The sequence below is a fragment of the Xenopus laevis genome, chromosome 8S (assembly GCF_017654675.1).
Source record: "Xenopus laevis strain J_2021 chromosome 8S, Xenopus_laevis_v10.1, whole genome shotgun sequence".
NCBI classification, from domain to species: domain Eukaryota; kingdom Metazoa; phylum Chordata; class Amphibia; order Anura; family Pipidae; genus Xenopus; species Xenopus laevis.
Window position 1 is genome coordinate 80,976,622 of NC_054386.1, and position 27,901 is coordinate 81,004,522.

At 40.1% G+C, this 27,901-nt stretch overlaps 2 protein-coding genes across 4 annotated transcripts in view; one reads left to right on the forward strand and one right to left on the reverse strand.

Annotated features, from left to right (window-relative positions):
• LOC108700223 overlaps positions 1-7,214 on the reverse strand; it is a 23,663-nt gene extending 16,449 nt beyond the window's left edge. The window contains exon 1 of the mRNA XM_041575229.1: positions 7,196-7,214. The gene's annotated coding sequence lies outside the window, so the exon portion shown is untranslated. The remainder of the gene's footprint in view (positions 1-7,195) is intronic.
• On the forward strand, positions 5,328-27,110 carry pbx2.S (pre-B-cell leukemia homeobox 2 S homeolog). Of its 3 annotated transcripts, none has more exons than XM_018233223.2 (9): positions 5,328-6,080; positions 14,620-14,693; positions 19,608-19,852; positions 20,004-20,194; positions 20,373-20,508; positions 22,882-23,035; positions 23,726-23,785; positions 24,869-24,896; positions 25,470-27,110. In XM_018233223.2, the coding sequence occupies exons 1-9, from the start codon at positions 5,878-5,880 to the stop codon at positions 25,720-25,722; spliced, it is 1,344 nt and encodes a 447-aa protein (XP_018088712.1). In that variant the 5' UTR covers positions 5,328-5,877; the 3' UTR covers positions 25,723-27,110. The 3 variants fall into 3 exon arrangements, with proteins under 3 accessions (XP_018088712.1, XP_018088711.1, XP_018088710.1); XM_018233221.2 differs by having other exon boundaries at positions 5,333-6,080; positions 23,726-23,814; positions 24,813-24,896; XM_018233222.2 differs by lacking the exon at positions 23,726-23,785 and having other exon boundaries at positions 5,332-6,080; positions 24,813-24,896; positions 25,470-25,610.
• Positions 27,111-27,901: the final 791 nt, after the last annotated feature.

The following is a 27,901-nucleotide window of genomic DNA, read 5'->3' on the forward strand; positions in this document are numbered from 1 at the left end:
AACACTGTGTCACACACAACAGAAACAATATATGTGACTGTAAAGAACCAAACAAGGAAATTACTGATATAGTGAACTCTACTAACATTACAAATGTTTTATCACTGATGTAATATATATATATATGACAACATCATGGTATATAAGTATGTAAATTTTAGGATCACACAAGTTTAGCATCACCATGTGTAATCCTTAGCATTAGGTGTAGAACTGTAAGGAAAGGGCACACCTGGCGATTCGCTGAGATTTAGTCACAACTTTGAAATACGAAGCACCGCACGTGCCATGCCGCAGGCGTTTTTTCATTATAGCCAGTGGAAGACAGGGGGAAGCCGTTCGGGGAGATTAGTCGCCAGGCGAATAAATCTCCCTGAATTGCCAGGTGTGCCCTTACGCTAAGGGGCATATTTATTATGCTGTGTTAACAGTAGGCTAATACACCACATATCGCCATGCTTCGATGTGTAAAAAACAGCATGAAAACGTTGTAAAGTTTTTACTCATTTTTTCTTGTGTAACTTCAGGGGGGCACAAGGGGAACTCCTGTACCGGGCCTGGGCCTAAAGGGGGCCTGGCAGTGCTGCACTTTTCAAAATAGCCCCCCTTGACAGCGCTGAAGCCGCGCCTCTTCCAAAGTCCTGAACCGACGAAGTCCGGAGGAGCCGAAGACCTGAACTGCCAGAAGCCGCTATAACACCCAAAGCCACGAAAGGAGCCGAAGTTGAAGTCTTGAAGCTGTGAAGAGACACGAAATCATGAAAAGAGCCGATCTTGAAGTCCTGAAACAGCGAAAAGACCCAAAGTCACGAAAGAAGGCAAACTTGAAGTCCTAAAGCCACGAGTTCAGTTCTACTAAACACAAATGTGTTTTTTTTATTTTTTTTAAACCCCTAGCCAACAAAGTATATAGGCCCCTGCCACCACTGTTTTTTTTTTAAAATATTCTATTTTTCTTAACTTGTAAGGGGGCCCTGGAACCAACATTTTTTTTTAAAATAACTTTTATGAGGGGCCCAGGAGCCAATGTTTTTTTTTTAAAATAACTTTTATGAGGAGAGCCCTAGTCACCATTTTGATTTTTAACTTGTAGGGGGCCCTAACCACCAATTTTTTTGGTGACCATCAATGGCTTTTTATAACTTGTGTGGGCGAGGTGTTACCATTTTTTAGCACTGATGTCTGTGTGGTCTTTTAACTGTGGTGTGGGTGGGATCTGGGGTGGGGCTTGAGGGCTGGGGATTTGTTAGTGGAAGCACTTGATTGGCCTGCACAGATCCAGATCTCAACCCAATTTACCATCTGTGGGAATTAGAATGCTAACTGCAAGGCAGACCAGATCCCCAACATCAGTGCCCAACGTCACTAATCCTCATGTGGCGGTATTATTTATACCACTCTCATTGCAGTGTTGCAAGCTGGCATTTATGGAAACTGTAATGACATAATAATTAGTGAATACATTGTAGAATTTATATTTCTTGCTTTTGTATTATGTGCTATGGTAAAAAAAATATTTTCAAAAGATTTATACAGTTTTGTGACAAAACGTCACGGAATTTCTCTCCCCGCCTGCAAATTAGGATTCAGATTCAGTTCAGCCAAGCAGAAGGATACGGCCAAATCCGAATCCTGCTGAAAAAGGCTGAATCCTGGCCGAATCCCAAGCCGAATCCTACTTTAAAACACTTTCATTTTTTGTTGTTACTGTTCCTTTATCGACTGATTTTAGTGCAATTTGATATGTCGGTCAAATTAAGTGAGGTTAGTCGGCACAGAACGATTGTGCATTTAACTAATTTTTGTTTGACATCGGTCAGAAAATCTAATGGGCAGATTTTTTCATCAGTCACAGTGAAATGTATCCATTGTTCAATTGTTTGCAGGGCTAGGCAGCTACCCACAGTTTTCTTGGATCCAGCTAGACTATATCACTTGAAACTGTCTTTTTGGACATTTAAAAGATTGTTTCAAGAAAAGCTTGGTCCTACGATAAGGAAACAATCTTTTAAAAATGTTAACGTCTATGGCCACCTTAACAGGTATGTTCAGTGTGAAGTCCCAACTGCTATAAATTCATTACAATGGAATTCCCAAAAGCTGTACAGCAATAGGGTTGCACACAGTGGAATTCCAAGACATATAGCAGGGGCAAACAGGTTACCTATCTTAAAGTACAATTTCATATATTTAATATTGTTTCTTTTTGTCAAAAATGGCATTTATATTAAAGGAATATGAAAGGCATCACAAATAGAATTAAGCACTTTTTTACTAGTCAGACAAGATGGATCAACTGGTTATTTTTTATGTTACTATGTACTGTGGGAAAAAGTGCTGTTTGTTATTGTCAAGGATATTAGAAGTTACCTTGAATATCTATGACCTACATTAGGGAATGTAGTCTATGCCCTTCTGTATTCGAATGGTCATCCGTAATTCCTGATAGCCGTATATTTTACAATGAGATGCACTGAGCGTTATCCCACATACGTATACTGATAATACACAATTAATTATAGAAAACATAATGTTCTGCTTGTGACTTTTTTCTGAATACGTTGTGGTAATAATGTTTATAATATGTACAATAATGCTATTGTAACGACCACGTTATCAGGAACCTTGTTCAGCAGTGGTACTTTCAGACGCAAAGGGCTACCCTGTGGGTTCCGGTGTTCACCCTTTTGGGACCCCGGGCTTTCTGCTGCGGAAACCGTCAAGGAGTGAGTAAGAAGTCTGTAAATTAAGTACCGGCAAGGATTTAGAGAAGACATAGTCAGAGTCAGGCAAGAAGTTCAAGACAGGCGTCAGGAATCGCAGTCACAAACAGGATCAAAAACACTTTGGCAAGAACAGATAAACTGGAACCAGCTTGGGCAAATTCCAAAATGGAGACTGTGCCTTTTAGGGGTTTCTTGGCGCCAAAAGTCGAATACGCGCCTGCTGACACTGGACACAAGCGTCAAGACCCGGAAGAGCGCGCCTGCGCAGGAACTTAGCAGAAGAGGCAGGAGAAGAGTCTTACAGCTATTATATGCAAATGACCGGGATTTGTGGATTTTCTGGAAAGGTTTGGTGATATCAGTATATCTTATATAAATATAAGAATAGTAAGCAAGGAAAAAAAAAAAAAAAGAAGGAATCAGAGAAAGGCATTGATGTGGTCATATAATACAAAGCTTCAAGTATCACAGTCCTGGTAATTGTTTTGATTCCTTTGCCTTAAATGAAGTGAGGTGGGCGGAGGTCATGGTAAATGATCACATTTCCAGCGTGAACACCTGCTCTTTGCTACAATAGACCACTGGGCAGATGGAGCACATCAGGGAAGTATACCCCAGAGGCTCAACTGTTTACATTTGTAGACCAAAGATGCTTTTTGCTGAAACATATGTAGCTGTGTAACAAAGTCTTTGGATATTGCGCAAAGGCAATGATATGACACTCAAAACACTTTGGGGCCCTCTCCAAACGGGACCAATGATTGCTTATAATCCAGCATGTAATAGTTTCTCTCATTGACTGCCCCAATAAAGCAAGACAAGAAAGTTGTGTAGGGATGGCCTGAAATCTACACAACCCTACATTTAATAACATCCTAAAATAAAGAATTTACCTCGCAAATATGTATTTAACCTACTTTTAACTGCCCCTGTCTGTGTGTGAGTCTATGGGGCAGATTTACTAAGCTCAAGAATATAAAATACTTTGAATTTCGAAGTATTTTTTTGGGTACTTCGACCATCGAATAGGCTACTTTGACCTTCGACTTTGATTTGAACGTTTCAAAGTAAAAATCGTTCAACTATCCGATCGTTCGATCGAAGTATTTAATCGTTCGATCAAGCGATTTTTCCTTCGATATTTGCGGTAAATCCGTAAACTTCGATATTCGAAGTCGAAGGATTTTACTTTGATGGTCGAATATCGAGGGTTAAGTAACACTCGATAATCAACCCTTAGTAAATGTGCCTCTTAGTGTGTCAGCATCCTAGTTATCAGTTTACCACCCTATGCTGAAGGCCTGGAGTATGTGCACCTAGATGCCATGTCATACTTTGTGAGCATTCAAACACTTCAACCAGCATAATATTTATAATCTTGTTCTCATAAAGCAGAATGTACCACATGTATCTATGCACATAGATGCACAAAATGTATGTCATATATAAAGGAAGCCTACACATAACTGCTGTGACTAGTTAACAAATAGCAGGCCAATTAAATGTATTTCATAATTACCAGATGTTCCCTTTATTCATAAATTCTTTTAATCAGGTGCCATAAACTTAAATAGCATTATTTTGTTTTCTGTTTGCTGAGATTGGGTTTAGATATCGTTTTGATTTTAAGTCAGGTGGGTGACTTCTTATTGAGATGAGACCATGCAATAATATCGCTAAAAGCAGGTGAGTGTCAGCTGAACACTGTATTCTCCATGGAACACTTGGCTTTCCTTGGATGCTGAAATTCTGGTCAAACACAAATGCAGGGAATAGGCCAGAATAAGTAATACGGTTCTGCCCATCAACTCCCAAAATATCATGATCAAATTATTTAATTTGTTTCATTACAATATTTCATATAACTCAGGATAATAGCAACACAGTCTTTCTTGTGCAAGAAAATTCGCAAATGTATATTTACCGCAGGTTAGTAAACTGGCAAAAACATATTTGGCGACAAATTTTCTATATTTTGTGCGCATATCTTTACCGCGCTTTAGTAAAAGGACCCGAGTGAGGAGAGGAAGATAATAGTACTGAGAATAGGTTCTTATAGGCGCCCCTAGGCCCACTGCTGTTCGTTGCCCCTGTCCCCTCCCCATTATTCTTGCAAATTTTCATCATCAGGACCAGAGCAATGGTGACTGGCGCACAGGAAATTTAAAAAAATAGGCCGGTGCTGGGGGCGGTAAAAAAAGGGTGGGGTCTGACATCAAAGGGGGTGTGGTGTGATGTCAAAGGGGGCAGGGTCACACGTGTGAATGGCCAGGCGGCAGAAAAAAAGGTAACTTTTGAGCAGATTGGGGCGGGCCAAGGGCTTTAGTTAGGGATATTACAATTTACCGGCAGCTACATTGCCGGTAAATTTGTAATACTGGCCCTGGCCTTGGCAGGTGTTTTACCTTATAAAATACCGGCCTGGTGGCAACCCTATGTGAACCAATGTGAGAGTGGTTGGACAGCATGCCGCCCTCTAAAATCCTGCAGCCTGGGCCTAGGTGGTCTTTCCACAAATCCAGGCCTGGAGACTGACGCTAGGGCAGAAAGGCATTGTGGGAGTTGTAGTACACCAGCATTATAAAGGGTCAGAGGTGGTCAGCGGGCAGCAGGAGGGGACAGACTGATCAAGCCAGTGAAAGACGAGGGAGTAGCTGAGAGGGGGCAGCAGTGAGCTATGATATTCCCTAAGAAAGGGGAGAGGCAGGACAAGAACATTCCTCCCTCTCTCCTCCCCCTCCCGAACTATTCACCATTTTACACTCCTCAATACAGCGCTACGGGCTCTTTTTAGGGATCTCAGAAAAAAAACGCGAAGCGGGATTGCGCGATTGTGTCCGAGCTTTTAGCCATTTAGCCGGCGCAACCCAGAGCGATCTGGCCGAGGAGGAGGAGGAGAAAGGAAGTGTGTGCGCGAGGAGGAGGGGAGCGATCTGTATACACGGGTTCATAGGCGCTGCTGGGAGAGCAGACGAATTCCTCGCAAGCAGATCGCATGGTGGAAGAGCGACCAGTAGAGCAGGAAGGGACTCGGCGGGGCAGGAGGAGACTTCTATGAAGGGCAGGGGGAGTTGCACAAGGAGACAGAGCTGAGGGGACAAGTGAGAAAGACATAAAAACAGGAGGCGAGCGATTAGTCGCTGCTGCTCAGATGGATGAACAAGGCAGGCTGATGCAGGCCAGGGGGGTGGGGATTCCAGGACTCCCCATCCATGGGGGACCCCAAACTCTCACTCCTCATTCTATGCACGACCCCCCAGCGGACAATGGGGAGCCCCGGAAACAGGATATCGGCGACATATTGCAACAGATCATGACTATCACTGACCAGAGCCTTGACGAAGCCCAGGCAAAGTGAGTACAAGAGGGAGGGGGTGAGGTTAGGTGCTGCTGCTGCTGCTGGAGAAGAGGCCTTTGTGTCTCTAGGAGCCTGTATTGTGCCCTTTGCCCAGCAGACCCCATTACCCGGCGCCAGCAGCTCCCCCACAGCACATCTTCCAAACTTAGTGCCCCCTATGGTTTAACATTTAAATGGTTGCTGGAGGATGCTGGGAGTTGTAGTCCATCTGAATAATCACAGCATACAGATGCATTTAGGGATTATGGTACCTACAGATATAAACATACCACCATGCTATGTCCCCTGGTTTTGTTGTACAATGACAGCTGTGAGTTATAGTTTAACCTGGGGCAGTAGGTTGGATTAGAACTATTTTCAGTGAGTTTTCTATAAAACCTGGTACTTGTTTCTGTGTAACGTGGATCATTTAAGGTAATGTCTCACTGTGAGATTGGGGGACGACTAATCGCCTCTTCTTTTAGTCACCCAAAAGAAGGGGAGATTAGTCGCCCCAAAGAAGAGACGATTAGTCGCCGGGGCGATTAAACCCCCCCAAATTTCCTGGTGTGACCTTACTGCAGGGTCTGGCCACACGAGTAGATTCGGGGAGATTAGTCGCCCCATCGACAAATCCCTTCTTCGGGGCGACTATCTCCCCAAACTGCCTTCCCCCTGCCCTCCGCCGGCTAAAATGAAAATAGCCTTCAGCATGGCACTCGCGGCGCTTCGTTTTCCGAAGTAGCCCGAAGTTTCCTCTTGAGGCGACTTCGGGAAAGCGAAGCGCTGCGCGCGCCTTCCCCCAGGCTATTTTCATTTTAGGCAGGGGGAAGGCAGTTCGGGGCAATGGGGCGACTAATTTCCCCGAATATGCTTGTGTGGGCAGACCCTTAAATATGTATGGACAGCACAAATTAGATTATAAGTGTAACCTTTATGCACACTTCCTGCAGATTTCTCTTTAAAACTCAGTGTTTAGCAATCCTTTAAATCCCTTCTGTGATACAAAGTATAAGGCCCAAGCAACATCTGTTCCTGAGCACTGATATTCACATGTTTGTTTCCAAAGTACCGCACAACACAAGTCACATTATATCATTCAGTCCTAGCCATTGCTTAACACTAAACTTACCTGTTACAACGTAACCAAAATCATCATTCCAAACATTCTCTATAGGCTTTAGCTTTGGGTTTGACTAATCTAAGGAGCTCCCTTACCAGGGATATTAAAATCTTCCTCCTGGCATTTATGATAAAGGTGTGTGTAGCTCTATGTTTATTTACAAGCTCCTCCCCTTTAGGCTGTTAAACAAGTATGGCTGCCGCCTAACTTATCCACTTATTTTAGCAGCAATACTCCTCTCTTTAGACTGTTAGCTCTTGTGAACAATGCCCTTTAACCCTCTTCATTCTGTGTCCATTGACTGTCTATATAATATAAAGCTCCAGTCTGATATTTATGTATACCACTGTTCTCTATTAATACTGTAGATGACACTTGAATATATATCTTGGTCATTCCAATATAGTCATTGTGAAAAGTATTTTAATTGAAATTTTTAGTCCTTGTTAAGTTTCTTAACTTTTTGTAGACGGAATCAAATTCAGTATCTTTTAATCACAGCTGCTGGTTTTTATTGTGAGCATGAGTACACACATGTTGACCCATTATTGTACCCTAAACAGTTTTTAAAGGGGTGGTTCACCTTCAAACAATTAGTTGTTTTCAGTTAGATCACCAGAAATAATGACTTTTTTCCTATTTTCTATGTGTCACCGTTTTTCTAATATTGAAGTGTCAAGTGTCTTTTTTTTTTTTTTTTTTTTTTTTCACCTTCTGAAGCAGCCCTGGGAGGATGGGGTTCGCCGACCCTGTGTAAACTGTTCTAAATTGATACATTTAGTTGATACATTTCTTATCTCTCCCTGCTGAGCTGAATTCCTGGGTTTCATTACAGGCAGCTGTTAGAATTGATACAATAGTTGCTAATACTCAGAGATGCTGCTGAGAAATGTATCAACTAAATGTTGCAAAATTGTAACATTTTAGAGTCTGCACCTAAATTACTGAGCTTCAAGACTCCAAATACCATTTTGAAAAAAAAATTTTTTCTTCTTTTTAACGAAAAAAAAACCACCAACACAGTTTAAACTTTTAATTTGCAAAGCTTTTATTAAGAAATTACTTACCGATTCTCTGCATGCGCTCCTCTTCTGACAGGGCGACGATCCATCGTGCGGCCCTCGATTTCTCCTCCCTGCCTTCTATAGGAGATAGCCAGGGAGGAGAATTCGAGCACCGCACGAAGAATCAGTAAGTAATTTCTTAACAATTCTTGTAGTCTAAAATCCATTTGAGTTTAGAGGTTTTTATAATAGACTGTAGCCTTTTCAACATGAATTCGATATTCTCTCCATGTGCATTTGAATAGTCTCTGCAAGATGCTGGATCTCAGACTGCTAACTTTACAGCAGCTGCAAAGCATTAGGCCCTTCCTGGTACAGCACTGGTTAAATAAACTCCTCTGTCTGCTTCTAGAAACCATAAGAATGCCTTTCTTTCTGCACTTCTACATTCCCCCTGCAACACTTATAAATGCAAAGCATAATCGCTGCACTTGATCTACCCTATAAACCGCATCTCAATAAGAGCATTGATTAATTCATAACATGACCAGAATGATGTCATTTATCCCATGCAGCTCACTAGGCCTTGCACTTACATTACTGATAAGCACGGCTGTATTTATTACTATTAAGCTACTCTGTATAATTTTACTTTATAAGTATAATACAAGCCAATAATTGAGCCCTTTGCACTGAAAAAGGCTAAATCTACAGATTGCCTGGCTTTTAGGCGCTCTTGTTGACATTACACGATTAGAGAAAACATAGGCTTTTGTTATAATCTGCGATGTGCTTTCAAGGCTTTTGTGATTCTAATTGCACTGCATGCTGCAGTCTCCCTGGGTATAATTTCAATTCTATTCTACCTCTGAAAACAGAAAAGTTCAAAGGACCTACAATTTGCTTTTCTTCATGCAGTCATCTTGCTACTCTGGTATTTGTCTCTCTGTCAGCCTTTAAAATGTGCAATCGCCTGGATATGTATATTTATTTTGAGAAGGTGCATGCTACCTAATGGTACAGTCGTGCTAATCCAATTAATTTCCTAGGAAAATGGGGAAAAAATTGTTAGAACAAGCTTTTTAAATAATTCATCCCACACATTTACCACCGCTGATATTTATTATAGATTAAATCTGGCCTTTTTTTGTGAATGGTTACTACGAATTTTTCCCTTGAAATAGAGAAAAATGCATGTTCCCCTAGCTGATTATGTGTGTACAAAATATCTATTCTATTTTAATTGTTAATAGTGCATGTGTAATAACCTTTATTCGTGCATTCCCTATAGACTTCAGTAAAAGAGCATCTTTGGTGCTTAAGCATAAATTAACTGTAATGATTTATGTTTAAATGCCTCAACTGAGGATATCATTATGGTCGCTACCATTCATTTGAAGAAAACATAATTTTTTTTTTCTTTATATTATTATAATTTTTTTTACAACCCCGGGAAAAAATCAAGTGCACAGCCCCATCCTTCCGCTATTCTTTGGGTTACATTGAGTCAGCCAAAAGATCATGCTGTTTAGCAAGATTGTTACAAATGTACTGTATATGTTATTCTAGTTTATAAGTTGTTGAATAAGGGTGGATACAATATGTCCTATCGGTTCTCAAAGTCTCCTGTCACGGAAGCACATTGTGTAACCTGAGCTACTGTACTTTGTATTCAATTGTATGTTTCATTCCATGGAGAAATGTCCCACAATTTCCTATTTATTGCTTTAAATAGGAACGTTTGTACAGAACCAGTAGTTTTGAGAAATGCAAGGCTCCGTGATTCCACTGGGGCATTGTGGGATCATGGATGTCACCATATAAAATACTGGCCCATGTGAAATGTGCCACGGCTTTTTCGTTTGGCTTTCTTCTTTGGATCCCAGAGGTCTCTGGTGTGTATGACTGGCTTAAAGGGGCAGTATAAACCCTAGGTTAGAGGAACAGTAACACCAAAAAATTAATGTGTTACAAAGGAATGATAATATAATGTACTGTTGCCCTGCACTGGTAAAACTGTTGTGTTTGCTTCAGAAACTCTACTATAGTTTATATAAACAAGCTGCTGTGTAGCCATGGGGGCAGCCATTCAAAGTTGGAAAAGAAGAAAAGGCACAAGATATACATCAGAGAACAGATTTGCTCTGTAGTTTACAATAGGATTCTCAGAACTTATCTGTTATCTGCTGTGTATCCTGTGTCTTTTCTCCTCTTTTAGAATGGCTGCCCCCATGGCTACACAGCAGCTTGTTTATATAAACTATAGTAGAGTTTCTGAAGCAAACACACCAGTTTTACCAGTGCAGGGCAGCACTATATTATATTGTCATTTCTTTACAACACTTTAATTTTTTCATGTTGCTATTCCTTTAACATGAGTTCAATGAATAGTGCAAATCGTTGCAGGTAGCCCTATCTACATTGGGAAGGAATTTTGTTGGGTTTTTGTTGCAGCATCCCGTTCCCTTCCTATACTCTGTAGCCACTAAATCCTATTTAGATAGTAGGGCTGCTTTATGAAGTTTAGAGTTTAATAAATAAAAACTCACCCATTCTCATGGGATTTTTGGAATTGTATTTATCAATGGGTGAAAGTTAGAACTTCTCATTTGAATAGTAAATACTGTTCTTAAAATCCCATAGGAATGAATAGAACACTGGTGAGTTTTTCTGTGGTGAGTTCTAATCTCAAATTTTGATAAATCTGCCCCTTAGTGTAACCTATGTTCTATATTTGTGAAAAGGCTTTATTATGGATTGGTTAACGTATAAACAATTTATACATATTTTGGAAGTGCTTTCAGCTGTATGTCTATGCTAAACACACAATGTATTCTGAATTATTGTACTCGTAAAAGTTGATTAGGCTGGCAGACATTGGCTATGCCAAGATTGAGCCCCAGTTTGTCTTTATGGTCTTGGGTGTAGGTTTTATGATCACTATTGTCAACAAGTAAGAACAAAATAGGAATGAATGTAATTCGCACATTATATGAAATTGTATATTAAGCAAGTGTCCCAATAAGAATGACAAAAATAATGCAAAATGCTAATTTATGTCAAAGCCAAACCCACAGGGTATAAGTATGGAGCAAGCAGTCCCTGCAGCACAGAAGTGTAGCGGACCCTGTAAGGCCCTGATTAATGAGCAATTTCAATGTATCGTGGTTAAAGTAGGTGAATTTACTAATGTTTTGGGCCCTTGATTGAATTTGCTGTGGTGCCCAGAAAAATCAAGTTACGCCACTAAAATCCTACCTCTTTTTCTGGCTCTGCAACTTTTTAGCTGTTGTTAGCATAGAGCAATCGTGCCCAGAGGCATAAAGGTGTCAGTTCATACTTGTTGCTGATCTTTTAACTGGAGTGCTTGAGTTTCTCCATAAGGAGCCTGAGCAACACTTTGCCTTAAGGCTTATAAAACAAAACCCAATAGAATTTTAGGTTTTGACATCAACATGACATTTTGCTGGTGTAGTAACAAACAAGTGCAAGTTCTGGAGTAATTGATTTAAAAAACTTGACCTATACTACCTCCCTCAGTTGCTTACTGTAAAATGCTGTTTATTGAAATAGTCCTAAAGCTGACCATAGACACAAAGATTTGATCATATGATTTCAAATGATTTTCGGGCCGTGTGTGGAGTGTCTGGGCATTTTTCGTGCCATGGCGATCATACGTTCAGACGATCGGACAGGTTAGAAGATTTGTCGGCTACCGATAATATCTCTTCATGTATTGCCGATCTGTCAACAGCTTTTGTCCGATTGCTGTAGGGGCAGAACATAGTCTGGTCTGTTCTTTTACTACTTTATTTGATCTGAATGGTTAGTGGCAGGTCTGGAGATGGCACTGAACGATTGTTCGTCTGATATGAAGGTAAATCTGCACGTCTGTGGCCAGCTTTAGTGTGCAAACACCTCTTTCCTCGAGGAAGGCTTCCTACCTGTGCTGTAAAGGTAAAACATGTAGGTGCTATCATGTTGGGGGGAACAGTACAACATGTCCTTTCATGTTGGAGCAAGTTGGATATTAGCATTCCTGCCCAGTGTCGGACTGGCCCACCGGGATACCACGGAAACTCCCGGTGGGCCCAGGTGTCAGTGGGCCTCTTGCTTCTAACCATTTGTCTTATTTCATGGTCATTCCCTATTTCTTTATGGGAACAAAGCGGCTTAAAGGGATACTGCCATGGAAAAACATGTTGTTTTTTTTTTTTCAAAACGCATCGTTAGCAGTGCTGCTCCAGCAGAATTCTGCACTGAAATCCATTTTTCAAAAGAGCAAACAGATTTTTTTCTTTATATTTAGTTTTGAAATCTGACATGGGCTAGACATATTGACGGTTTCCCAGCTGCCCCCAGTCATGTGACTTGTGCTCTGATAAACTTCAGTCACTCTTTACTGCTGTATTGCAAGTTGGAGTTATATCACCCCCTCCCTTTCCCTCCCATCAGTCTAACAACAGAACATGGGGAAGGTAATCAGATGGCAGCTCCCTAACACAAGATAACAGCTGCCTGGTAGATATAAGAACAACACTCAATAGTAAAAGCCAAGTCCCACTGAGACTGATTCAGTTACATTAAGTAGGAGAAATAACAGCCTGCCAGAAAGTAGTTCCATACTGTGCAGGCACAAGGCACATGACTGGGGGCAGCTGGGAAACCGAAAATGTGTCCAGCCCCATGTCAGATTACAAAATTGAATATACCAAAATCTGTTTGCTATTTTGAGAAATGGATTTCAGTGCAGAATTCTGCCGGAACTAGGGTTGCCACCTGGCCGGTATAAATTATGGTTGATCCCAATGTTATTAATAGGGAAAAAAGATAAATAAATAAGAAGGCCGGTATTTTTTTGCAGAAAAGGTGGAAACCCTAGCTGGAACAGCACTATTAACTGATGTGTTTTGAAGAAAACATGTTTTTCCATGACCATATCCCTTTAACAATGGAAAAATAGAGTATAGTATGTAGAGAAAAGAATGAGTAGAGGAGGTATAATAGTTTCGAAATTGGGCCCTCAGCCTAAGATTTTGTAGTGGGCCCCTGGCATCCCCATTCCGACACTGTTCCTGCCTCTTCATACATAAATGATAAATTTGATACTATGGTTTCAGGTTATCATAATGCTCAATTAATCTCACTTAGGTTTTGCAGTCCTTACTTGCTCCAAAACCGAAAGCATTTTTGGCACTTCGCAGTGTAGCAGAACCACTAACCCATTCATCAAATTTTTTTTTAATTCGAATATACTCACAATTCTCCTGGGAGGTTATTTAGGAAAAAATTTGAATGGCTAATGTTCGATTGAATGGTTCCAACCCAAAAATTCAGATCTACCAGTAAACCTTTAGCTGGTGATCAGTAGATCTCAAGACACTGTCAACAAACCGCTTGTCTAAGGGTAAGGGCACACCAGGAGATTCGGGGAGATTTATTCGCCTGGCACAAATCGCCTCTTCTTCGGGGCGACTATCTCCCTGAACTGCTTTCCCCTAACTTCCCGTCGGCTATAATGAAAAATTGCCAGCGGCATGGCACTCGCGTTGCTTCGTTTTTCAAAGTTGCCTCGTGAGGTTATGTGAATGCTAACAATGCTATTATGGATGTAGACCATAATGGGACAACATCACTAAAAGTAGACCTCGCATTAATAAAGTATGGGTACTCCTGGAATAGGGGTATTAAAATTCTAATGTGTACATTTTGACACTCGAAATTCAAATTTACTATTCGATCCTTGATAAATCTGCCCCTGATTGTTGCATGATTCTGCAGCAAAGATTTGTCAGAATACTGAACTGAATCTGAGCATATTGAATCTGTGCTCTCAAAATTGTTACCTTCAGTTATCTAGAAGTTAGAAGTTAGTTTTCATTTGGCCAAGACTACTGGTGCCCAACGTACCTACCTCTTGTCCCCTCCCGCTTGCCTTCTCTCCACATCCCTGTTTTGAAAATGTGAAAAACCTACTTTTGGATCTCCTAGATCATTGTACAGTTTGCATGGGCAGTTCAGTGCCCGTAATTATATTTTTCCCTGCCACTAGAGTTTGGCTCATTTAATTGTCATGTGATGGTTGGATTGCTTGCTGATATTTGTATGAAATGGTAATTATGCCCCATAGAAATGCTGGGAGCTTGGCACCATAGCTCTCTCTGGCATATAAATGTGTTAAATACATATCACAGTAAGTGTTAATCACTGCTCACAATTTTCATAATTGCAGATTAGACCAACTTTGCTGGAATCAGAGGGGTGTCCTACAGCGAACACTGATAATAAACCTGCTGGGCTGGATAATGAGTATCTATAATGATGCAGAATATTCATACATTAATAATTGCAGCTCAACAGTGATATACATGTGGTGTACTGTTCTCAGTGAATTATTAAATACATGATTTTTCTTTCCTTTCTTCATAGGAAACATGCTTTAAACTGCCACAGGATGAAACCTGCACTTTTCAGTGTTCTTTGTGAAATTAAAGAGAAAACAGGTAGGTTTTTGGTTTTTTTTTGGATTAAAGGTGTTGTTCACCTTCACACCTCTTATTTTTGTTTTTGTTGAGAAATGCAAGCAAGTAATGCTGTGGCATTGGAACTGTTTCTGTATGAAAACTAGTTTTTCTGTTTTAGACCGTGTTATTTGGAATATGCTTGCCTTGTCTGTGTGCAATCAAACTATTTTTATTTTCATGGAGACCAAGTGGAAAAACAATAATACTTTAAAATGCAGCAAAATCAAGTATACAGCTTTGGGGGGGGGGGGGGGGGGGGGGGGGGGTGTGTATGTGCACATTCATTTGTTTGCATATTTTGCCAGTGATTACCATCTGTTTATGAGTTTAAAGGGTGCTGAGTGGGTTGGTATATAAATCTGAATGGATATTTGAATGGCCCTCATTGAGCCAAGTATTTTTTTTACCTGTAGTTTAAAGAGAGAAAGAGAGGGCACAAAGGTGGCATCTAGTTGTTGCTAGAGTATGGTAACAGAGAGGAGGATAACATATTCACTGGAGTAACAATAAAGGGTCTTGTGAATACCCCCCTCCATCTCTTGGTGCACATACACACACACACACACACATACATACGCACGCACGCGCTGCTAATGGAAAGGGGGAGGGCAGTGCCGGATCAAATGTCTGACACTGCACACACATACCATGGATTCTGCATTCCATTTTGCTCTTCCTTCATTCTCTTGAATAGAATGTTATTTTCTGCTGATTTCTCCCCTCCTTTTATTTTTAATAAAAGCCAGGCTTAAGGGTGGTGACATACGGCAAGATTCCGGGGAGATTAGCTGAACAGTGACAAATCCCCGCCGGCGGGATGGCACTCTGATTACTTTGGCTTTCCGAATTTTCCTCATGAGTCGACTTTGGAAAATGAAGAGATCCAAGTGCCATCCCGCCGGCGATTCACATTCTTGCCGGCGGGAAGGAATTTTGGGGAGATTAGTCGCCCAGCGACAAATCTCCTTTTCTTCGGGTGACTAATCTCCCTGCAATGCCTTCCCGCTGGCAAGAATATGAATCCCCGGCGGGATGGCATACGTATCGCTTCGGTTTTTCGAAGTTGCCAGAATTTTCTTTGAAGCGCTATATATGCCATCCCGCCGGGGAATCATATTCTTGCTAGCGGGAAGGCATTACAGGGAGATTTGTCAACCGGGTGACTAATCTCCCCTGAATCTTACCGTGTGCCACCAGCCTTAATGTGACTATTCCTAGAAATCCCTTAGTCTTGCCTCTACATTAGTGGTATCTTTTCCCTGTTGCTATTTGTCAGTGTACTTGGCAATGAAAACTGCAAATCAAGCTACTGACCTGACTGGATCTTACTGAGACCTGAGGTGGATATCTTGCATATCTGCCCGCCAGAATTTTTTTTCTAGGGAGAACACTGACAAGCTACTTCACTCCGCTTTTATGTGCTTGTGGCGAGTCTGTTTTGCCTGTAATAGAATCTTTAGAATGGCTTTATTTGTTTTATTTGTTTGCTCAAACAGCTGTGTGTCACACCACTGCCCAGCTTCCTCTTTAATATCTCTGTGTTAATTACATAGTTGTGATAGTGTTTGGCATAGGGGAGTAGGCTGGGGGGCAATGTAATTAGCTCATGAATCTGGTTCACCTAGGAGTGTAAACAACAAGGCTCGTTAATCACTGCTCATTAAGCAGAGGACAGCCCCTTGAATGCAACAAAACCTTTACTGGAGGGTCACGGTCTTATAAGGCCAAGGAATATTGGTGGCAGGGACATGTCGGGCCCCATTTGGAGGATTTATAAAATGCAGTCTCTTGATGAAGAATGTCTAATATCCTGTAGATCCTTGCTTTTCTATTAATTAGAAGAGGTGGTAACTACTACTTTATGCTGCACATTTATGATTGGGAGTTTAATTTAATACAAAGATATCATCATATTTTTATACCGATATGGGGCCTGTTATCCAGAATGCTCGGGACCTTTGGTTTTCCAGATCTTTCCATAATTTGAATAATCATACCTTAAGTCTACTAGAAAATTATGTAAACATGAAATAAACCCAATAGGCTGGTTCTGCTTGCAATAAGGATTAAATCTATTTTAGTTTGGATAAAGTACCGGGTACTGCTATATTGTGACAGAGAAAAAAGAGAAATTTTGATTATTTGGATAAAATGAAGTCTAATGGAGACTGCCTTGCTGTAATTTTGAGTGTTCTGGATAACTGGTTTCCGGATAATCGATAGAATGTAAAAGAAAATATTTGCCTGCTTCATATTACCAAGCTGAATGATTACAGCCATTTGATCAAAAATATGTTGCCAAAATAAACTTAGAAATATGCTATATTAACTTTGACTTTAATTAACTTAGTGTGGCTGCCCCCCATTCCCTATAATAGATCATCACAATATCAGTAACTGCCCTTGCCGTTGCTCCTTCAAAGTGATCCAAACTGATCAGCCAGGAGACCATTTCAATAAGTGGGTAACTTTGGCCATCTTTATGATATGTGTTACCAAATACGAATATCTGTCTGTTGTGTGTCTCATGTAACCTTCACTTAACTTGAAGAGTGGGATCAAGATCCCGAATAAAAGTAAGCCAATTGATGGCTAGAATTTCTCTTGTCAACTGCAATTTTGTGACTTTAGCAAAGCCCATAGTGGTATAACAGCTCCATTTCTTATGAATCCGATTACAATGTACACAAAAAAGCTATGCCTTCAGACTTTTCAGGCTATTTAAAGAAAACATGTACTGTTTATCTTTCTTGAAATAGAAAAAGGCCGTGCTGCATTGGCCCCACCTGTTCAGCTTTATCTCTTAGCAGTTTTCATTGTTTCTCCAACAATTTGGGCTTTTGTGTTGTTTATTTTGTGACCTATAATATGTAGGGGTGAATTTGGCAAGATGGTATGAGGGAATGTTCTACTCTGAAGCTGGCCATAGACGCAAAGATCTCCTCGTACGAATCGAGGATTCGTAAGATTTTCGGAACGTGTGTGGAGAGTCCCGTCTGGCGGAGAACGGTCGTTTGGTCGATCGGACAGGTTAGAACATTTCTGTCGGCTGTGGGTAATATCTCTGCATGTATTGCCGATCGTACGATTTTCAGTGGGAGACTGTCATTAGCTTTGTCTATCGTACGATTGCTGTCAGGGGCAGAACATTGGCTGATCTGTTCTTTTACTACTTTATTTGGTCGGAATGGTAAGACTTTGATCTGAATGGTTAGTGACAGGTCGGGAGATGGGAAAGTCCAATCGTACATTGATTCGTACGATTGGATCTTTGCGTCTGTGGCCAGCTTGATGCACGTGCTGAGCAACCTTATTATTGTGATATTATTGGTTTGCCTTGACTGCTCAGTCACAGTTGTCTCTTTATTTGTTAGCTACACTTCCCAGCAGCCCTTGCCAGTTGTAGTCTTCTACAGCTAAGGAAGCACAAGTCTCACTTTATTATACTAAATGTGCACTTGTGGGCTCTTGTCCATTGATATTAGATAGTTGGAAGTTGTCTAATAAATCCTGTGTAATTTTGCAGGTATAATCCAGTATATGTCTCGCCATGTGTATTGAATCACTCATGCTTTGCCCCTCTCCATTGGATCATTAAAATCCACCCTCTTTCTCCCCCAATTTCTCTCATTTTCTCTCCCTCCCTCGTTGCTATGGCAGCCATGTTTCCTCTGTTGTTGCTGTGGCGGGAGAAAAGGTCGTCACTAGGTCGTCTCCATGACGACAGTGCCTGGGAGCTGCTGCTTGTCTTAGGCTGTCCATTGGTGGAGAGGGGGAGGGGCTGCTGGGGGACTGAGTAAAGAGGGAAATATGGAAATTTATATTAAGATGCTCATGTTTTTGCTAATCCTTTTTGCTTTACCGTTGATATGTATGTACATCTTTCTAAAAAAAGCTTCCGGAAACACTTTTCTTCTCTACCTCAAACATGTTTTGCACACAAGCTTCAGAAATGGTTTTACCAGTAACTATAACAAAAAAATTGGAAAGTTTACCAGTAATTACCCATAGAGCCAGACTGCACAATTCAGAATTCTCACCCTTTAAAGGTTGCCATAGAAGCACAGGAAATATCGTACAAAAGGAATTTTCATACGATATTCGGTGTGTGTATGGTGGGAAACGAGACGACCAATATTTTCAGAAGACTTGGCTATCGGTTGACTCGTCGATCGGGCTGTCCGGAAAATTTTGATTGGGTGCCTTCGAAGGCACCTGAACATTAGCCATTGTTAGTGCTGAATCGTCAGATACAGGTAAAATTCTATTGTTTCTATCTGTATATTGGACGATTCAGCTCTACACGTGTTTGTTGAAGCGAACGATCTTTCTTGGAAAGATCTTTTCCAAGAAAGATCGTCATTGTTGCGTCTATGGCCACCGTAAAGCAACAGTAACATTAAAAAAAAGTGATTTAAAGTAATACAAATATAATGCAGTGTTGCCCTACACTGGTAAAACTGCTGTATTTGCTTCAGAAACACGACTATTGTTTATAAAAATAAGCTGCTGTGTATCAATGGGGGCAGCCATTCAAAGGAGAAAAGGCCCAGGTTACACAGCAGATAAGCTTTGTATGAACATAATGGTGGTATTCGTTATCCACTATTTAACCTGTGCCATATAGCCGTTTTTTAATTTCCGCCATTGCTACAATGGCCGCTTGTTTATATGAACTGTGGTAGAGTTTCTGAAGCAAACAGTGCAGGGCAACAGTACATGATATTTACATTACTTTAAAACACTTACATTTTTTGGTTTCCTTTAAGCCTGTCCACACCATGCAATTCCATTCCACCAAGCTTTTTCCATGTTGCCCTCTGGTTTCTGCTACTACTCCTTAACATGTCTAAACTTGCTTTCCTTTTCATATTTGCTTCTTAACTCTTTCAGGATTGAGTATTCGTAACACCCAAGAGGAAGAGCCTGTCGACCCTCAGCTCATGCGCTTAGACAATATGCTACTAGCAGAAGGGGTAGCAGGACCAGAGAAAGGTGGTGGTTCTGCGGCAGCCGCAGCAGCAGCAGCGGCTTCAGGTGGAGTCTCTCCTGATAATTCCATTGAACACTCGGATTACAGAAACAAACTGTCCCAAATTCGACAGATTTATCATTCTGAACTGGAGAAGTATGAGCAGGTGAGATGTTGGAGAATATGTTAAAAAGAAAGTGTTAAAAGCATGTAAAAGAAAAGTAACCTTATATCTCTTTCTCCTTCATTTTACCTTCTTCTCTCATTCATTCTTTCTGTTCCTCATTACACTACCTTATATATATAAAAAAAAAAAGGCCTGTAATGAGTTCACAACCCATGTAATGAACCTGCTGAGAGAACAGAGTCGAACCAGACCTATATCACCAAAGGAGATTGAGCGAATGGTTGGGATCATCCACCGAAAATTTAGCTCCATTCAGATGCAGCTCAAGCAGAGCACCTGTGAGGCTGTCATGATCCTACGCTCCAGATTTCTGGATGCACGGTATGTAGTACGTACGTGGTGGTCATGTGCAAGATACAAGTGTGTGTGTGTTTTGGGCAGTTTGGGGGCAAACTAAATATAGAGATTGTCCTAAAATAACCATTTGTGTTCTTCATAACTTGTATCCCATTGAAATGTACTTGATGCAGAATATTAATACCTTCGGCTTACATTGCAGGAGAAAGAGAAGAAATTTCAGTAAACAAGCTACTGAAGTCTTGAATGAATATTTCTACTCACATCTGAGTAACCCATACCCTAGTGAAGAGGCAAAGGAGGAGCTGGCAAAGAAGTGTGGCATAACCGTGTCACAGGTAACGGCATGCTTCCTGGACAACTATTTCTTACAGTTAGTGCCAAACTACAAAGTGTACTAGAAGTCTATATAGGCATTTAAAGGGGACCGGTCACCCCAAAAAAATTAATTCAAATCCTATTTTATCATGTTAGTCATGCAAAATGAACTATATTTACATTATATAAATTATTTGAATCGTGTTTCCACCAGTCTGGGAATTCATAATTATAGCAAGCACGCAGGAACCATTTTGTGGACGATGTTATTATGGCAAGCCTTCCATCATCTCAGAATCTTGTTTGTGCACCAGAATGGGGACCTGATGTCCATCCCCATGCCCTGGTTACACAATTAAATGGTTAAGAGAACCGGAGGGAAGGGGGGAGAGCAGTGACATCTGTGAAGTACTGAATGCAAAGTGAAAGTAATTGCTTGCTCCACCTCTATGCCTAAGGCATAGAGGAGGGGCAGGCAATATTTGATTGACAGCTGAGATTTTAAACGCGTTTACAGCTATGAATTCTTTAATAAAAAAAAAGAATTTGGATTTCATGTTTAATTTGAAAAGGACTTTTAATATACAGCTTTTTATATCTGGGTGACAGGTCCACTTTAATTCTTATGGTAATGTGTTATTTTAGTTTGTCCTGCTTTCCTGCAAGATTAATGTTTATTTACAGAAATGCGGCAACATTGTTATTACATGCCTAGAACTTATTTAAACATTTCGCAGGCATTTGTACTCTGGTTCATACAATTGCAGGTGTTGCAACGATTGAACAAATGAGTACTAGAAATAATCATTTTGAAATATGAGGTGGGTATGTTCCCTGACTTAAATTTCCACAAGCCAGGTGCTATATGCGTAAGGTTTATTGGTGCTCTGTCTGAATGACTAAATTGTTCAATAGCTTCCTATGTATAGATCTTAAAGGAAGAGTTCAGTGTAAAAATTTAAACTGGGTAAATATATAGGCTGTGCAAAATAAAAAATGTTTCTAATATAGGTAGTCAAAAATGTAATGTATAAAGGCTGCAGTGAGTGGATGTCGAATATAATAGGGATGCACCGAATCCAGGATTCATTTCGGGATTCGTCCTTTTTCAGCAGGATTCGGCATATGCAAATTAGGGATGGGGAGGGAAATTGCGTGACTTTTTGTCAGAAAACAAGGAAGTAGAAAATGTTTTCCCTTTCCCGCCCCTAATTTGCATATGTAAATTAGGGTTCGGATTCGGTTCCGTATTCGGCCCAATCTTTCACGAAGGATTCGGGGGTTCGGCCAAATCCAAAAAAGTGGCTTCGGTGCATCCCTAGAATATAATAGCCAGAACACAACTTCGTGCTTTTCAGCTCTTGAACTCTGTCAGTGACTTTAAGGGGGGCCACATGGGACATATTTGTTCTGTGAGTTTGCAATTGATCCTCAGCATTCAGCTCAGATTCAAAAAGCAACGATCCTTGCGGCCCCACCTTAAGTCACGGATTGGTTACTTCTTCGTAACCAATCAGTGGAAACCAAGTGAGCTGCAAAGCATGAAGTAGAGTTCTGTTATGTTACACATCCAGTCACTCCAGCCTTTATACATTATATTTTTGCCTAACTAACTATATTAGAAACATTTTTTATTTTGCACAGCCTATCTATTTATCCAGTGTCTATCTTTATACTGAACAAGTCCTTTAAGTGAGGTATGTGTATAGCCACCCTTAATAGAAAAAAAAAACTCTTTAATGAGAGCATTTCATCATAGGTTTTGTTGGTATAATTTTTTCCATATTTATACTAGTGTTTTACTGACTTAATCAGTTCTGTTAAATAAGATGCCCACCTTTTGCAAAGTGCTACCAAAGTGTTACCAAAGTGTTAAGAGTTTTGCAAGAGAAGCACTATTGCAAATATATGACTATGAAGATTTTCATTCATCCAGGTCATGGTATATCTAGTATAGGTAAATCTAAAAACAACTGGACTTGCTGAGTAATCAATGAAGAGTTTATATGCCGAGAATTTCCCACACCAGTCAGTTGAACTGAAGAAGCTGCTCGGATGAGTAGTGAAACGTCTTCATTGATTACTCAGCAAGTCCAATTGTTTTTGGCTTTACCTATACTAGATATATTGCAAATATAGTGATTAAATATGCTCCTGAATCTCCTTTTCCTGTTTCCCTTCTGTAAGAGGGTGGATCATCACTGACCCCTTTCTCCACTAGGCACATGCAATGATCGGCAGTGGGTAGTGAGAAATCAGTGAGGTAACATAGGTTCCTATCACTCTGATAGGACTTGGCAAAAAGTTGGACAAACCCTTTAAAAAAAAATGTGCATATGGAACGCCAAACATAACAATATGCACATCCAAATATATTACATCTGTTCCATTAGGTTTCAAACTGGTTTGGAAACAAGAGAATTCGGTACAAGAAGAACATTGGAAAGTTCCAAGAAGAGGCAAATATCTATGCTGTGAAGACAGCCGTTAGTGCGTCACAGGGAGGACACAGTGGGGCCAACTCCCCAACAACCCCTACCTCAGCAGGTAAATAACACTCTGTACTGAAACAGCGACACACTGACTATTCTTCTGACTCTTCATTCACAGCTGCCAGCCCACTCCCTAACTTACCTTCATATATTTATTTAACATCTTCCAGACCCTACTGAATTATTAATTGATGTTCCTCTATGGGCAACTACCCTGTCTAATGTCTTTCTTCCTTTCCTCCTCCCATCTCTTTATTTCTCTCTTACTTGTAACACTAAATCCTCCTGTGTCTTGACTTCCACTGACTGCTAAACTCTTCTCTTTTCATTATAATGCTCTGTTATTCTTCTTCCAACAAATTATATACACTGTAACTACTCCTTTTTCATACCCATTCTATATCTTATCATGCAATCCTTTTTTTTTTTTTAAATTGACCTTTATTTATCGCTCCGTTTTCCCCTGGTGCCCTCTATTTGACAACCATGCAACTTTCTCTAAAACTGTCTCCAACCCATTAACCCTTGTGTTGTTTTCTCTCACTCTTTTCTTGCTCTCTACTTTCTTTCTGCCTTTTATTGCTGATCCACTTGTCCAACTCTCACACACTCCTTTTTACTTTATATTTTCTCTGCCCTCATCTCACGGTTATTAACCTCACCTTAACAATATTCTTTTCGCCATCTCCTCCATCCTCTTTGGCTATCTTTCTCTATCTTTCTCTCTTACTTCTCTCTCTCTCAGGTTCTGGTGGTTCATTCAACCTCTCTGGATCTAATGATATGTTCATGGCGATGCAGGGCTTAAATGGGGATTCTTATCCCCCTTCACAGGTCAGTTTCCCCTATTCCACACAATTCTCTATACTGTTGCATTTTTGTTCCTTTTTTTCAACTCTTCAACATTATTGCTCTTCAGGCTCAGTGCTGCATGCTTTCTGTTCTCTCTCTTTCTCAGCTCTTATCCTTCTGGCATGCAATTACATTTTTTCACTTCCATCCATCCTTCTTACACTTTCTACAACTTCCCTTTCCTCTATTTTTGTTCTTCGAGCTAAACTTAAACTAAGACCAATGGCACATGGAGCATATACTTTGCTACTGCTGAGGCACCCGGTCATAGACATTTGGCAAGTCATTCACTTTAATGGATTCTACCTGTCATTAGTGCTGACACTAGGATTATTTTGGCCTTAAAACAATAGTGTGCCAGATTAGGCTCTGTTTGCCATTGGTTTAAAGGTGGCAAGCTGTGGATTATTGTTCTGATTTTGAGGCTATACATGCAAGTCCCAACGTCAGAGATAAATGTTATGTTTGTGCAAAAGTATGAAAATCCTAAAAACCTAATCTGTCATATCTGGAATTCGCTTGTTAAAAGTCTAATTGCATTTACACCAACTGCCTGTCTTATCTAGCTGCTGTGTTAGTGCTGGTAAAAAAACAACAACAGTTAAAACATCTTGAACTCTTTAGTTCTAGCTCTTGCATCAGAAGATGGATGTGATTGTGTACACTGAGAAGATGAATCTCCTTAGGAGCACAGACAGCTGATTCTGACTCTATCAAAACCATCATCTATATTGTCTTTTATGCCTCTAGAATAGATTTTGTGAGGAACTTTCTTACATTTATAGATTTAACCCAACTTTCCAGAGGAAATACTATACCCAAAATATATGTTACTACATTGATAGCGTGTGTTTATATTCAAGGATTTTGAAATTTGTAGTTCAATGTTATTATTGTTACAAAATATTACTTCATCTTATTACAGTTTATAAAAGGTTCTTGTCTTTATGTCTGTTTTTCTTTTTTCTTTGGTTTCTCAGGTGGAGTCCTTGCGCCACACGATGGGCCCTGGCTACAGTGATAGTTTGTCAGCAAATCAGATGTACAGCCCGCGGGAGATCCGGGTATGGAACAAAGCTTTGTGTGTGTCTGTCTGTGTCTTTAGTATGTTTTTTTGTTAATCCCCATATTATATATTTGTACAATTAATGTTTCATTCTACCGTTCCTCTACCCTGGCTAATGTGCTTTCTGAGACACACAATATGGGTTTGGCACTAACCTGCTCTCTATAAATACTACAGCATAAATAATGGCAGGATTATGTCATAAGAGATTATGATAATTTTGTCATTCAGTTTGTCCCAATGAGTGATGCAACATCATTGTCTATTTTTAGTCACTGGTCGTATTTATTGTTCCAAACAACTTCTAACTGCTAACTTTCTATTATTGTAAAAAAAAAAAAAACTTAAATTGTATAAAATAAGATGGTAATTAATTAATGGACAAGTATAGATACAAGTCCCAGTACAGAAGATCTGAATCCACTTTTTGATATTTTTGTAAACTTAACCTTTCATGTTTTTTCGCCTTAGAATGCATAAAATATTACAGTCATTATTTTGTCTTTGACTGGCTCTACATGTAAAGAAATGACAACTGTTTCATAAATGAATGATGCTTTCTGCTTTATAGGCAAATGGAGGGTGGCAAGAAGCTGTCACCCCTTCGTCTGTCACCTCCCCCACAGAAGGACCTGGCAGTGTGCACTCTGACACCTCGAACTGAGCTCTCTCCTCTCTGTGCTCCACCTCTCTACCAAACCAGGCTCTTTACATGGACTAAACCCCTTCCTCAACTAACTCCCATAATCTGGAACTATTACAGAGATGGATTGTGGAAGCCCAACCTGTCCTTCCCCCTCACTGCCTCCAATTGCTCCTTTTAAAAAGCCCTTGGTTCTTCCATCTTTTGGAATGGCTGACTAATGGACGATAAAGGTCTGCTTTTTTTGTTTTTGTAAGGGGTTGAGGGCATAACACCCTATCCCTGTTTTAAGGGCAGAGACTATTGCCCAAATACTCCTAACCAAAGGATATGAATTGACCACCATCAAGAAAAAATCCAAATGACATTTTTTTTTTTAATGTTCAAGATGGATGCCTAAAGTGGTATTTTCTGTATGGAAGGAAGAAGATAATCATTCTGCCCACTAGAAAAAGAAAGTGGCTTACCCATGAGCGATTACCCTTTAGCACAATAAGAATCATATGTGATGATATGGATATGCTTGAAGGAGGAAAAATATAAAATACCGAATTAACAGGGAATAATAAACCTTATTTCACATTAGGGGGTGGCTTTGAAAACACTCTTTCTGTTTGTAGAACAAGGGAGGAAGACAGGAGAGTGTTTTGAGAGGTGTGAAGAGGACACATTTTGAAAGAAGGAGCAAGCTAGGCAAGAGAGAATGGTTAAAGAAAATGGGGATCCAGGTAAAATGAGGAGAGAAAAGGAAAGAATGTAAAAGCCAAAATGAAGAGCAACAAATAAGAGGGACTGTAAAAATCAATGAAAGACTAAACCTCTTCACTCTTGCCCTCCAGAGTCCATCCAAAATCCTTTGAGGCTCAGCCAATCAAAGAACAGCGTTATTACCTCATAGCGGCTCACATAACCAATAGAGAAGACTCTCTTTTCTTTTTCTTTTTTCCTTTCTTTTACGGAGTTTTCTTTTTGTTCACGCGTTCGCAAGTTTGACTACCTCCGAAGGGAAAATAAAATATATATAAATATATATAAAAAACTCTCACTCCTGCACGGGGGGCGCAGTAAAGTGTGTAGGGAATTTTTCTCTATCTTGATTTGCTTCCCCCTTCACTCCCCTTTTTTCTTTTGGGAAGTTGGGTTATGAATAGGGTTGGTTTTTAGAGTTTTGTGTTTAGGGAAGTCTTCTAAGGGGGCATTTTTATTCTTATTTTATGTTTGGTGTGTTTTTTTTTGGAGAGGAAGTTACAGAAATGAAGTAGCAAGGCTGTTTGTGTGTGTAACGCTCCGTGTCTGACCAAATCACATCCAGCATTTGGTGCATCCCTTACATTTTATAGATTTATATAATGAAATATTATTTGTAAGTGCATAGAGATTTGCAACATACACCATGCTTATTTAGGTACATATATATGTATATATACTGTATAATGCGTGTCCATTTATACAAACCTAAACAAATAAATGCTTTGGTGTTTGTATCTTTATGCAGGGGCAGTAACATGTGCTGACGTTTAATTGTATTAAAGTGGACCCGTCACCCAGACATAAAAATCTGTATAATAAGTCCTTCTTAAATTAAATATGAAATCCAATTTCTTTTTTTTATTAAAGCATTCATAGCTGTTGTAAACTCATTTAAAAATATCAGCTGTCAATCAAGTATTGCCTACCCCGCCTCTATGCCTAGGCATAGAGGCAGGGCAAGCAATTACTTTCACTTTCCATTCAGCACTTCCTAGATGTCACCACTCTCCCTACATTCCCCCCTGCTCTCTTAATGATTTAATTGTGTAATCAGGGCATGGGGATGGACATTGGCTCCCTGTCCCCTGGTGCACAAACAAGATTCTGAGATGATACAAGGCTTGCCTTAATAACAGTGTCCACAAAATGGCTCCTTCCTGGTTGCTGTAATTATGAGTTCCCAGACTGATGTAAACAATATTCAAATAATTTATACAGTGTAATTAAAGTTCATTTTGAATGACTAACATGATAAATAGGATTTGGATAATTTTGTTTGGGTGACGGGTCCCCTTTAAATCTTCACACTTTACTGGTCATTTACAGGGTGATTTGAGCAAACGTGATTCTGCAGGCGTGCTTTAGCACAACAACGTCAACCGATGTACATACACCGACATGTTCCAAGTCTTAAAGTTATTATATCATTTTTTTGTCCGACATACACATTAATTATGCATGAAAGCTCATTTACATATTACAAGTTGCCTAAATGATTAAAATGTATCCGCCACCACTCCTTGACCTCAAGGGTCAAATTCACCAAAATATACATAAAACTCAAGGTTTACATATAGATGGAATAGAATTTACATATAGGTGGCAGAATC